The 14570-nt window shown below is 38.9% G+C and overlaps 1 protein-coding gene across 1 annotated transcript in view; it reads right to left on the minus strand.

The window, feature by feature from the left end:
• LOC128652487 (galectin-9) overlaps positions 1-14570 on the minus strand; it is a 64027-nt gene that overhangs the window by 38837 nt on the left and 10620 nt on the right. Inside the window, exons 3-4 of the mRNA XM_053705424.1 lie at positions 7265-7469; positions 3928-4047 (exon numbers count right to left, since the gene is read on the minus strand). Coding sequence (XP_053561399.1) covers positions 3928-4047; positions 7265-7469 — 325 coding nt within the window. The remainder of the gene's footprint in view (positions 1-3927; positions 4048-7264; positions 7470-14570) is intronic.

Here is a 14570-nt window from a genome sequence, read left to right on the forward strand (position 1 = left end):
CTTGCCAACCGTGGACTCTTCCGTTAAGACCAGTCCTTCTGTCACAAGGTCCTTTTTTACCATCAGGATCTCAAATCCTTAAATTTAAAAGGTATGGAGATTGAACGCTTGATTCTTTGTCAAAGAAGTTTCTCTGACTCTGTGATTAATACTATGTTACAGGCTCGTAGATCTGTATCTAGGAAGATATATTATCGAGTCTGGAAGACATACATTTCTTGGTGTCTTTCTCATCATTTTTCCTGGCATTCTTTTAGAATTCCGAGAATTTTTCAGTTTCTTCAGGATGGTTTGGATAAAGGTTTGTCTGCAAGTTCCTTGAAAGGACAAATCTCTGCTCTTTCTGTTCTTTTTCACAGAAGGATTGCTATTCTTCCTGATATTCATTGTTTTGTACAAGCTTTGGTTCGTATAAAACCTGTTATTAAGTCAATTTCTCCTCCTTGGAGTTTGAATTTGGTTCTGGGGGCTCTTCAAGCTCTTCCGTTTGAACCTATGCATTCACTGGACATTAAATTACTTTCTTGGAAAGTTTTGTTTTCTTTTGGCCATCTCTTCTGCTAGAAGAGTTTCTGAATTATCTGCTCTTTCTTGTGAGTCTTCTTTTCTAATTTTCCATCAGGATAAGGCGGTGTTGCAAACTTCTTTTAAATTTTTACCTAAGGTTGTGAATTCTAACAACATTAGTAGAGAAATTGTGGTTCCTTCATTATGTCCTAATCCTAAGAATTCTAAGGAGAGATCATTGCATTCTTTGGATGTAGTTAGAGCTTTGAAATATTATGTTGAAGCTACTAAGAATTTCTGAAAGACTTCTAGTCTATTTGTTATCTTTTCCGGTTCTAGGAAAGGTCAGAAGGCCTCTGCCATTTCTTTGGCATCTTGGTTGAAATCTTTAATTCATCATGCTTATGTCGAGTCGGGTAAAACTCCGCCTCAAAGGATTACAGCTCATTCTACTAGGTCAGTTTCTACTTCCTGGGCGTTTAGGAATGAAGCTTCGATTGATCAGATTTGCAAAGCAGCAACTTGGTCTTCTTTGCATACTTTTACTAAATTCTACCATTTTGATGTGTATTCTTCTTCTGAAGCAGTTTTTGGTAGAAAAATACTTCAGGCAGCTGTTTCAGTTTGATTCTTCTGCTTATAATTTCAGTTTTCTTCATTATAAGATTTAAACTTTATTTTGGGTGTGGATTATTTTTCAGCGGAATTGGCTGTCTTTATTTTATCCCTCCCTCTCTAGTGACTCTTGCGTGGAAAGATCCACATCTTGGGTAGTCATTATCCCATACGTCACTAGCTCATGGACTCTTGCTAATTACATGAAAGAAAACATAATTTATGTAAGAACTTACCTGATAAATTCATTTCTTTCATATTAGCAAGAGTCCATGAGGCTACCCTTTTTTGTAGTGGTTATGATTTTTTTGTATAAAGCACAATTATTCCAATTCCTTGTTTTTTATGCTTTCGCACTTTTTTCTTATCACCCCACTTCTTGGCTATTCGTTAAACTGATTTGTGGGTGTGGTGAGGTGTGTATTTATAGGCATTTTGAGGTTTGGGAAACTTTGCCCCTCCTGGTAGGAATGTATATCCCATACGTCACTAGCTCATGGACTCTTGCTAATATGAAAGAAATGAATTTATCAGGTAAGTTCTTACAAAAATTATGATAGATATATATATATATATATATATATATATATATATATATTATTTTTTTATTTATTTGTGTGTGTGAATATACATTTAAACACATAAATATATATATATTTTCACAATCTGCTGCCCATCGCTGCGCCACTTACCCACTTCACTGCACTCGGATCTGTGCCGTGTATGACGGCATCAGGGCTCCTATTGGAGCCTATGGAAGTGCATTCTTGTGAGCGCAAAGCTTCCATGCAATGTGAACGCAAGTCACGTTCGCATTGCGGGTAACTTCTAATACCAGTGCACAATTGCATGCACTGGTATTACAAGTGGAGCACAAATATTGCGCTCACAAAAGTGCAATTTTGCGCTTCATTCGTAATCTGGCTCTATATAAGTAAGCCAATAAGCCAAAGTTATTTTGTGTATAGCAAGAAATGGTTTAAAAGGCACATAAAAGTGCAAAAAGTAAATGCTTCAATGTGTTATGTGCAATAATAAAACGCTTTAATGTCAATTTGTTAAACACATAGTTAAAGTCAGAGCAGCAATGCACTACTGTGAACCAGGTGAACATGTCTGGTGAGCTGAGGAAAAGAGGAATATGTGTGCAGCCACCAATAACCAGCTATATCCCAGTCCCAGCAGTGTATTATTGCTCCCAAACATACCTAGATATGCTTTTCAAGAAAGACAGCCTAGAGAAAGTAAAATTTCATAACAGAAGTAAATGGGAAAGTTTTTTTTTTCTTTTGTAAATGGCATGAACATCTTGATGCTGTCACCTTAATATTAAATTTGTATGCTAATTTTGTTAACTATGGGCCATATTACAAGTGGAGTGCTTAATTACTCCCACTCAAGCGTAGAAGTAAGATTTTTGCATTTGTTGGGTTGCACACGTATTATGAGCTTAAAGAAAACGGTTTTCACGTGCTAACTAGACAAGTGCAAAAATCCAAACTTAGAATATTTTGTGCACTTTCACGTATTCCCACATAAAAGCCAAAGGAGCACACCCAATTGCATACTCTCATATGTATATATGTCTACATACAGTATGTATTTAAATGTGAATATATGTCTATAAATACATATGTACACACATATATATTTATTATATAAAATTATATGGCTCAAATATATGATATCCATACACATGTGTATAGAGATTATATGTATATGTATATATATATATATATATATATATATATATATATATATATATATATATATATATATATATATATATATATATATACACACACACACAAACATACATACACACGTGTATGTATCTCTGTTAAATCCCTTTGCCTGCATATTTTCCAACACCTGAGATCTCATATATTTGAGCCTGTATAATTTTTTGTGCAATGTTTTTTTTTTGAAAAAAAAATGTTCTATTAGATGTTGTTGTTATGAGTGTAAGTGTACTTTGTAATGTATTTTTATGTGTTTTATGCAGTCGCAGTACTGATTCTAGCGTAGATCGCTTGAGCGCAATTGTGTTTACTTTCAACTCGTAATATGAGTGGTAAGCCTGATGAGCGCAAACCGCCGCAAAAAAAACCTTATCGCTCGCAATGGGGGTGTGGTTTATAAAGCCCCTCCTATGCCTGTAGTAAATAAAACATTACTTTGTATAATAAACTGTTGAAGGGGCACAGTGGTAAATGTCTTTGTTTCATCTGAATGAGTGAATTTCAAAATGTAATAGTTTTTTCTCTCTTGAAAAAAGTTAATGTCCTGAGTTAGTGTCCAGCTAGCAGAGGTGTGTACAAATAGAAATGTGGGAGTTGTTCTTATCAGCCAGTGAGGAAGGTATGGAAGTACATAAGTGATTTTACTGCATTCATTTCAAACAGCTTTTACCTGGTATAAAATTATATAACAGTTTGTGCTTATTGTGAAATTTAAATATTCCTCTATTAAGAAAAAACAGCAGTAGTGTTACTTATTAGCCAGTGAGAAATCCGTGCGTAAGCACATAACCGAGGGAGACCTATAGTTCTTTAAACCAACCGCATTTTGGACTTCTGTCTATGAAAAATTGTAGCCACTGTTTCAGTTAAATGTATGTGTAGTCTTCCTTTAATATGTGTCCATAAATTATGAACCGTCATGTTTTACAAAAGCATATCAAAAACAAAAACATACCAATGGATGCAATATAGGATTCTTAATATTCATTCATATTATTGGTTTTATAGATGCAATGCTCGTTCACTCAGTTACAAATATTTGTGAAGTATTTATAGTTCTTACCCCTTGGCCTTGTACTTCCATACTTGTTAAAGAAATACATCCATCAACAACCACTGTATTGACTCTATGGAGGGGAATTTTATGGTGATATTCCAAAAAGTGGTTCCTATTTACAGACACCTGGGGAAAAAACTAGATATTAGCCACATAATGCTTGAAAAACAGAGGATTTCATTAGAAGCCACTGATAATTCTTGGTGTATCCAAGACTAAAATGAGCAACTCCTGTGTATATGTTTAATTAATCCTTACAGTATGACACCCTAAAGGACATTGTAGAATAACATTTGTGCATGGTCCTAACCTATAAGTTTTGCCATGGAATTCTAAACATTTAAAATGGTAAATGTTAAATACCGTGGTGTCAAAATAGCACCCAACATTTTGCCATAGTTATCAGTTTATGAGAAAATAAAGCTATCACTTGGCTAGCCAAAAGGGGCACTCAACCGAAAAATACATACAAACATACATGAATAAATCCACAAAATGATGTACAAAATATTGTTTGATACTGGGATAGAACACAAATATTTTAATTTCCCTTCAAGCTGCTCCTCAACCAAGATGAAGGTAACTTCAAAATAAACTAGAAAATCAAATTCAGAGGGTACATATAGTGTGTAAATGTAGTAACAATATAAAATAAAATGAGTTGAAACATAGTCAGAAAATAACAGCACCTCCAGGCACCTGAAAAAACTTCAGTTTATGATTGAGAAATGAATCCCTCGGCTGCAACTGCTTTATTAAACTTATTTTAAGGACTATTAAATAAAGTAGAACTGCAAAATTAAAAAATGTAAAACAAAACAATGCAATAGCGCTCTGAACACTCTGAATTTAAAGCAAGCTGTAGATTTTTTTTCTAACAAAATGTCAGTTTCCTTTTATTTCCCTGTCAACTGTATCATTTGACAGTCATCAACCAATCACAGACTCATATACTCTTGCACATGTATAGTTGAGGCGGTGCTCTGACAAAATGCAGAAAGACATTTGGCAGAAGGACATTTGGCAGACGGACATATGGCTGACAGACAGAAAGCTAAAGAATGTTCCGATTTCGGCCGAGGGCAGATACGTTCCAGAGTGCTCTGTTCTAATCAGAGCCTCGGGCGCCGCAACTGCCTCTGGGAACCTTACCATGGGTCACAGGCCGCACGTTTTGTAATTCTCTGTCTGGGAAACTATCTATCTATCAAATCTATCTATCTATCTATCAAATCTATCTATCTATCAAATGTATCTATTGCATCTATTGATCTATCTATCTAATCTATGTATCTATCTATCTCGTGGCCGGACTGTTATGTGACAGCCACTTGTGTTTCGGCCAAATGTCCGTCGGCCAAGTGTCCGTCGGCTAAAAGTCCGGCCACGGTTGAGGCTGAGTCCTCAGAAGCTGTGCACGTAAAAAAAAGACTGCACATTTGGATAATGGAAGTAAACTGGAGAGAGTTGTTTCAAACAGCATGTTCTGATTAATGAATGTTTTTTTTTTTACTTTTATTTCCCTTTTAGTTTATATTCTAATACACTGGTATTTAAACCTATCCTCAGGCCAGAGTTTAAGGACTACCTTGCGTGAGATCAGTTAAAATAACCATGGTTACTAATCAGTTGATTATTTCACCTTGGCTCTAGTTCAGATAGCCTCAAAATCTGGCCTGTTCAGGAGGCCTGAAGACAGGTTTCAAAACCATTGTTCTAATATCCCATTTCTCTGGAAAAAGACAACCTGTCATAAGAAAGTGGATTTAATACTTTGTTACTTCACCAGAAGACCATACAGATATATACACATTATACATTTATAGCATTTGGAGGTGTTTCTAATTTGAGAGTACATTTCAGTTAATATTATATTGTTAATACATGTAGACACTATATGGTGCCCTCTAAGTTTTTATTTCTCACTATCTATGAGAAGCACAGGTCATTGGTGGCTAGATAGCAAGTATGTTTTATTAACTGATGAAAACACAAGAGAGGCGCCCAAATGTGTGTATCTGTAGCAAACAATGATTTTATGTAGCAACCAATCTTATATACAGACTACTCACAATTTCAATGAGCACACTTATGTGCTTGTAGTTGCGGGCTGGCTATCAGAGCTACCCAGCTGGCTCCCTCCGGTTGCCGCTCACTCTCAGTCTGTAGATAAGGTACTAGGATTATTGAACAAAAGTATCAACGTTGGGCCCCCGCCTCTTTTACTGGACGTGAAGCTGATGCATACAGCTTCCGCTGCACTGCATCAGCTTCACGTCCAGTAAAAGAGGCAGGGTCCCAACGTTGATACTTTTGTTCAATAATCCTAGTACCTTATCTACAGACTGAGAGTGAGCGGCAACCGGAGGGAGCCAGCTGGGTAGCTCTGATAGCCAGCCCGCAACTACAAGCACATAAGTGTGCTCATTGAAATTGTGAGTAGTCTGTATATAAGATTGGTTGCTACATAAAATCATTGTTTGCTACAGATACACACATTTGGGCGCCTCTCTTGTGTTTTCATCTTTTCAGATCTACTATCAAACAGTGGAGGAAGGGAGAGAGTAGCCTGAACATTTGGTGTACAAGCCATAACGCTGGAAACTAAATCTACAATTGGGACTTACATATAAGACTCTGGGTACCAACATCATAGTTTGGATAAATCTTTTTTGGGGGGAGATTGTATGTTTTGATCCAATATGCTTATATTTCCATTGTGATTTGGGGATCTTTAGCAATCTTTTCATTTGACAAGGCACACAGCGCCCTCTTGTGTACAGCTTTTGTTACACATTTATCTGATGTTTTATTAACTTCCTCTTGTTTATTCGTTTGTTTATTTATTTATAATAAAAAAAGTCTCTCTACCAGCATAACCTGTGTTTGAGTATGACAAAAAAAAGTGCTGACACGACCCTATCCTGACTAGAAGGAACAGGCAACAGAGAGCATATATGCCATGCTATGTTCCCTTTGAATCATGCACACAAACATTTCCAACAAAGCATTTATAAGTAGAATTAGTAGCTGCACAAAGACTGCTGTTTATAATATAACATTATTTTTACAATATATTAAATTTATATATGACTCTTTTTCTGTGTATTGACCATATGGAAAGCTTGACTACTCACAGGCTGTACTGTGGGATACAAAAATGTTTGAGATTTTCTTAACGAGTCTATTGCACATGCATGATACATATACAGTATTATGTAGTTTTACCACATCATACAGTGACAAATACACAGCCATAGCAGAGAAAGTACAGTAAAGGATGCAGAATATGAAAGCAAATCCAATTTAAAGACTCCCACCATTTATTTATTTTTGCACATACCATATAAGCATGGCTTTTAACAAGTATTCGAATCTCAAACGGTTGCCCTCTATGAAAAGGCATTTCCCTCTTGTTTTGCTCTTGACCCCAGCTCTGGCGCTCTTTGGTGTTACAGACAACAATGCCTCCATCGGCAAAGCGTGGATTAAAATGGAAAGCAATATCGTCACTTGAAGAAGGGCCACACTGAAAGTTCACAACGAACCTGTAGAGACAGAAAATGCAATCAACTTCATAAAGTTTTATTTATTTATAAGTGTTTAGCAGGTCCTATCAAGTAATTCTAAAACAGGAAAACAAGACGCATCTCTTTTCTTAAAGCTATTTGCAACACTTTAAATATATAATAATAATTATTATTCTTCTTCAATAGGTCCTAACTAAGCACCATGTCTATTATCATTCTTATTAAAGGGACATACCGTAACAAATTCTTTGTTCCATTTAAAAGTAGTTTTTAAAAAAACATAACTGTGCTGAAAGAAATTTTTCTGTGCGTGTTGTCCCTACTAGCTAATGAGCATTAGAGTCCTGTGATCCAGTTGTACAAAGTTATGCAATTCAGGCTAGTTTCACATTAAATGTAAAATAGTTTCCTTAACCTTTGCCATGCAAAGAATACTTTAGCATGTTAACTCCTTAACAACCAAGGATGTGCCAGACACGTCCTACATGGGTGTCAGTGACCAAGGACTCAGGGGTTTCAAGCGATGGAAGCGACCGTGATCGCTTCCAGCCGCTTTCAAAGTATTGCAGTGATGACTTTCTGCCAGTACTTAAGATGGTGGGGGCAATTGTGGGGTGGGGGAGGGTAGAGAGCTGTTTGGGAGGGATCAGGGGTGGGATGTGTCAGGTGGGAGGCTGATCTCTACACTAAAGCTAAAATTAACCCTTCACTGCTGGGCATAATACAAAAGTGGTGCGCAGCGGCATTTAGCGGCCTTCTAATTACCAAAAAGCAATGCCAAAGCCATATATATGTCTGATATTTCTTAACAAAGGGGATCCCAGAGAAGCATTTACAACAATTTGTGCACAAGCTGTTTATAAATAATTTCAGTGAGAAACTTAAAAAGTTTGTGAAAAAAAATGAATTTTTTATTTTTTATTTGATCGCATTTGGCAGTGAAATGGTGGCATAAAATATATATATATATATATACACACACACACACACACATATACGTGAAGGGTTATTCAGGGATTCATGACAGATATCAGTGTTCCAATGTAACTATCGCTAATTTTGAAAAAAAAAAAAATTGGAAATAGCAAAGTACTACTTTTATTTTGATTATTATTATCGGTTATTTGTAGAGCGCCAACAGATTCCACAGCGCTATAAACAAAGGCCGAGTACAACAAAACATTTATAGGGTTTAAACGAGTAGAGCGCCCTGCTAAGAGTCGCACTGTTGTAGTCAGCTCTTAAGAAGGTGATCTACAAACAGCTGGACTCTTAGGCTTGCATGCTAAGGGGGTTCAGGGGATAGCAATGGAGGAGAGGAACTGGTATAAAGAAAGGTTAGTGTAGGTTGTATGCATCCCTGAACAGTCTTTAGGGAGCGCTTAAAGCTTTCAAAACTATGGGAGAGTCTTGTGGAGCGAGGCAGAGAGTTCCACAAGATGGGAGCCAGTCTGGAGAAGTCCTGTAAGCGGGAGTGTGAGGAGGTAACAAGAGAGGAGGAGAGTAAGAGGTCATGAGCAGAGCATCTGGAGACAAGGTCTAAGATATAGGGGGGGGGGGGGGGGAGTAGTGCCGTTGAGGGCTTTGTATGTCAGAGTGAGAATTTTGTGTTTAATCCTAGAGGAAGCCAGTGAAGGGATTGGCAGAGAGGTGCAGCAGATGAAGAGTGACGTATAAGGAAGATGAGCCCAGCAGAGGCATTCATTATGGATTGTAAAGGATCTAGGTGGCAGCTGGGGAGACCAGAGAGGACAGGGTTGCAGTAATCGAGGCGGGAAAGGATGAGCGAGTGGATTAGAATCTTAGTTGTGTCTTGTGTAAGGAAATGTCTAATTTTAGGCTTTAGCCAAGGACTGAATATGAGGAGTGAAAGAAAGATCTGAGTCAAATGTGAACCCAAGACATCGGGCATGCGGGGTAGGGGTAATGATGGAGTTCGACAGATAGAGAGATTGGGGGGGGGTGGAGATTTTGGAAGAAGGAGGGAATATAAGGAGCTCAGTTTTGGAGAGATTTAGCTTGAGGTAGTGAGAGGACATCCAGGAAGAGATGTGAGAGACAGTTAGTGACACGGGTTAGCAAGGAAGGAGATAGGTCTGGTGTAGAGAAGTAGATTTGGGCGTCATTGGCATACAAATGATATTGGAAACCGTGGGACTTAATTAATTAGGGAACCTAATGATGCTGTGTAGATTGAGAAGAGAAGGAAACCGAGGACAGAGCCTTGCGGTACCCCGACAGAAAGTGGTGAGGGGGCAGAGGAGGCCCCAGAGAAGGCTACACTAAAAGGTACGGTTTGACAGGTAGGAAGAGAACCACGAGAGGGCTGTGCACAAATGCCGAAGGATTGAAGAGTTTGGAGCAAGAGAGGGTGGTCAACAGTATCAAAAGCTGCGGACAGATCAAGGAGGATAAGCAGAGAGAAGAGGCCTTTTGATTTTGCTGTAAGTAGGTCATTGGTAACCTTAACGATTGCTGTCTCTGTAGAGTGATGGGGACAAAATCCAGATTGCAGTGGGTCAGGCAGGGAGTTTAATATAAGGAAATAGGATAGGAGTGCATAAACTAGCTTTTCGAGAAGCTTTGAGCCAAGAGGGAGGAGGGAAATATGGCGGTAGCTGGATGGGGAGGTTGGATCAAGGGAAGGTTTTTTGAGGATAGGTGTGACCAGTGCATGTTTCAGAGATGAGGGAAATATACCGGTGCTGAGGGAGAGGTTGAAAGTGTGTGTGAGTATAGGGGTAAGGGTAGAAGAGAGGGAGGGGAGTAGTTGTGAGGGGATAGGTAGTGAGGTGAGAGCACAGTATAAGTGCAGAAACGTCTTACTCAGTAACAGGGGAGAAAGAGCTAAGTTTATGGCTATGTGGGTTGTGGTTGATTGCAAGCGTTTGAGGGGGTGAGAGAATGGAAGTATGTTGAAAGCTGAATTTGTCTCTGATGGAGTTGATTTTGTTATTGAAGTGGCTGGCAAAGTCTTAAGCTGACAGAGAAGTTGTATTAGGAGGTGGGGGTGGGCAGAGAAGAGTATTGAAAGTGGAGAACAGATGTTTTGAGTTTGAAGAAAGAGTAGAGATAAGAGTAGAGAAGTAATGCTTCTTAGAGAGCTTAAGGGCAGAACAGTAGGAGTTCAAGATAAATTTGTAATAAAGAAAATCAGCTGAACTCCGAGATTTTCTGTAGTGCCGCTCAGCAGTACGGGAACATCTGCGTAGGTAACCTGTCAGAGGAGTATGTCAGGGCTGAGGATGAGTGTGTGATTTCCGAGCTATGGTAAGAGGGGCCAGATTGTCAAGGACAAATGTAAGGGTGGAATTATAATGTCAGATAGATTGGTCAGGGCAGGAAAATAAGGAGAAGGCTGAGAAGAGAGGTTCGAGGGAATTAGCAAGCTGTTGCTGATCTAATGACATAATGCTTCTGTGAAGTTTGGTATAAGGAGTAGAAGGAGGGAGAGTTGTAGGGAGGGATGAGATGTTGCAAGTGAGGAGATGGTGGTCAGAAGGAGGAAAAGGGGAGTTTCTGAAGTTTGAAATAGTGCATCGATGGCTAAAGATCAGGTCAAGGGAGTGACCGTCTTTGTGAGTGGGAGAATCAGTCCATTGTGACAAACCAAAATAGGAAGTGAGTTGCAGAAGTTGTTTTGCAGAGGAGGCAGTGGGATTGTCATGAGGGATGTTGAAGTCGCCAAGAATGAGGGCAGGGGTGACTGAGGAAAGGAAATAAGGTAGCCAGACAGCCAAGTGATCTAGAAATTGAGTTGAGGAGCCAGGGGGTCGGTATATGACTGCAACACGTATAGAGAGGGGAGAGAATAAGCGAATCATGTGGGTTTCCAATGAGGACAATGTGAGGGAAGAGATGGGTTGTATTTGTTGAAAGGTGCAACGAGAGGAAAGTAAAATACCTACACCACCTCATTGTCTATTACCATACCTAGGAGTGTGGCTGAAGTGGAGACCCCCATGTGACAGAACAGCTGTGGATGTTGTGTCTAGGGGAGAGAGCCACTTGTACTTATTGCCCTATAACTTGCAAAAAAGCAAAGAACATGAAAACATTGGGTATTTCTAAACTCAGGACAAAATTTAGAGACTATTTAGCATGGGTGTTTTTTAGTGGTTGTAGATGTGTAACAGATTTTGAGGGCCAAAGTTAGAAAAGTGTGTTTTTTTCCATTTGTTTATCAGTTTATAATTTACTATAAAAAAAAAAAATATATGATGAAAATAATGGTATCTTTAGAAAGTCCATTTAATAATGGTATATAATACTGTATGTGTGGGTACAGTAAATGAGTAAGAGGAAAATTACAGCTAAACACAAACACCACAGAAATGTAAATAGCCCTGGTCCCAACGGTCAACAAATGGAAAAGTGCTCTGGTCACTAAGGAGTTAACATGTTGCTCTTTCACATACAGGGTAGAAAAGGTGTAATATCGAAATCAGATATGTACAATCCTCTCGTCTACTCAACTTTAAAAAAATGTCATGAAGCGATAAGCAACTAAGATTTTTTTTTTTTAATTAGACCACAGAAAACAATCTGGGCTATTTATTAATTAAATGGCCATTATAGTGCTAAAATGATATGCTCTTTAAAATAGACATGAAACCCCCAAAAATGTCTCTCTCAATTTAGATAGAGCAGGGCATTTTAAACAACTTTCTATTTTACTTCTATTGTCTAATTTGTTTTGTTCTCCTGATATCCTTTGTTGAAAAGATACCTAGGTAGGCTCAGGAGCTGCTGATTGGTGGCTGCATATTTGTGCCTCGTGTTATTGGCTCACCCAGTGTAATCAGCTAGCTCCTAGTAGTGCATTGCTGTTTCTTCAACAAAGGATACCAAGTGAAGGAAGTAAATTATATAATAGAAGTAATTTGTAAAGTGGTTTAAAATTGCATTCTCTATATGATTCATGAAAAAACTAAATTTATGCTTACCTGATAAATGTATTTCTTTCTGCTTTCTTTCAGCAGGAGGAGGCAAAGAGCACCACAGCAAAGCTGTCAAGTATCACTTCCCTTTCCACAAACCCCAGTCATTCGACCGAAGGGTAAAGGAAAAACACAAAAAGGTGTAGAGGTGCCTCGTTTTTAGTAAAAAATAACGGTCTTAAAATAAAGGGCGGGGTCGTGGACTCACCATATCCGGAAAGAAAAAAAATGTATCAGGTAAAAATAAATTTTGTTTTCTTTCCTAAGATATGGTGAGTCCACAACGTCATCAATTACTGTTGGGAATCAATACCTAAGCTAGAGGACACAGATGACTAGGAAGGGACAAGACAGGTAACCTAAACAGAAGGCACCACCGCTTGAAGAACCCTTTCTCCCAAAGGAAGCCTCAGCCAAGGTAAAAGAATCAAATTTGTAAAATTTAGAAAAATTATTCAGAGAAGACCAAGTTGCAGCCTTGCAAAACGAGTCCACAGAAGCTTATTTTTTGAAAGCCCAAGAAGAGAAAACAGCCCTCGTGAAAGAGTCATAATTCTCTCAGGATGCTGCTGACCAGCAGTCTCATTAAGCAAAACGGATAATACTTCTCAACCAGAGGGGAAGAGAAGTAACAGTAGCCTTCTGACCTTAACGCTTTTCTGAGAAACAAACAAACAGGGCAGAAGACTGGTGAAAATCCTTAGTCGTCTAAAAGTAGAATTATAGCGCAGGCACAACATCCAAGTTGTGCAACAGACATTCCTAATGATAAGAAGGAATAGAACAAAGAAAAGGAACAACAATTTCCTAATTAATATATACATATATCCAAAACAACTTTAGGAAAAAAGCTCAACTGAGAACCGCCTTATCAGCATGAAAGATAAGGTAAGACAAATCACACTGAAAGTCGAGAGTTCAGAGACTCTCCGAGAAGAAGAGATAGCAATAAGAAACAGACCTTCCAACTTATATCTATGGAATGCAATGGCTCAAACGGAGCCTGCTACAAAAACTTTAAAATAAGGTTAAGGCTCCAAGGAGGAGCAACAGACTTAAACACAGGCCTGATAATAGACAGGGCCTGACAAAAAAAAATTACACATCTGGCACATCCACTGAGCACTTGTGTACCAAAAAGGATAATGCAGAAATCTGATAATTCAGAAAACTGACTCACAAACCCTTCTTCAGACCTACCTGGACAAAATCCTAAGAATCATGCCATACTTCCAAGAGTAGTAGCCCTTGGATTCACACCATACCTCATGGTAAAAGTTACCAGAAACAGGCTTGCAATCCTGAAGCATGGTCTCAATGACCGATTCTGAAAAAACACACTTAAACAGAACTAAGCATTCATTCTCCAAGCAGAGAAACTAAATTGGATGAAGGAATGGACCCTGAATTAGAAGGTCCTTCCTCAGGGATATGACATCTCCACAAGGTCTGCATACCAGATCCTGCGAGAACAAGCAGGAACTATTAAAATTACCGATGCTCTCTCTAATTTGAAAAGAGCATTGGCTCGTGAAAAGAGAGCAAACTGAGGAAACCAGTATGTCAGACTGAAATCCCAAGGAACCGACAGAGCATCTATCAGGGCAACCTGCTGATCTCTTGACCTTAAAAAGTACCTTGGAAGCTTAGCGTACTGCCATCTGATCCAACTTCAGCACCTACCATTTGAGGGTTAACCTGGAAAGCACCTCCGAGAGGAGCGCCCACTCCCCGGGATTAAACGTCTGACTGCTCAAACAGTCAGCTTCCAGTATTCAAAAGTGTATAACAGATAGACAGCAAATGTGAGCGTCCACTCACTGAACAATCCACGCCATCTCTATCATGGCTAAGGAACTCCAAGTTCCTCCCAAGTGGTTGATGAGCTGGAACCTGACTAAAGACAACTGAGGCCAAGCCATCAGTGCATTCTAGATCACTCTCAACTCCTAGATGGTTATGGGGAGAGCAGACTCCTCCCGGGTCCATAGTCCGCAGCCCAACAGGCTGGCGTCCAAGGTCACTATTATCCAGGAAGGTCTCCGGAAGCATGAGTTCTGAGACATTTCCTCAGGGACAACCTCCATGAGAAAACCACCACAGGAGAAAATCCCATGTAGACAAATTCACGCGATCCCCGTTCCACTATGAACATGCATAACAGCAGAATTCTCAGATG

The sequence above is a fragment of the Bombina bombina genome, chromosome 3 (genome assembly GCF_027579735.1).
Source record: "Bombina bombina isolate aBomBom1 chromosome 3, aBomBom1.pri, whole genome shotgun sequence".
Lineage (NCBI taxonomy): Eukaryota > Metazoa > Chordata > Amphibia > Anura > Bombinatoridae > Bombina > Bombina bombina.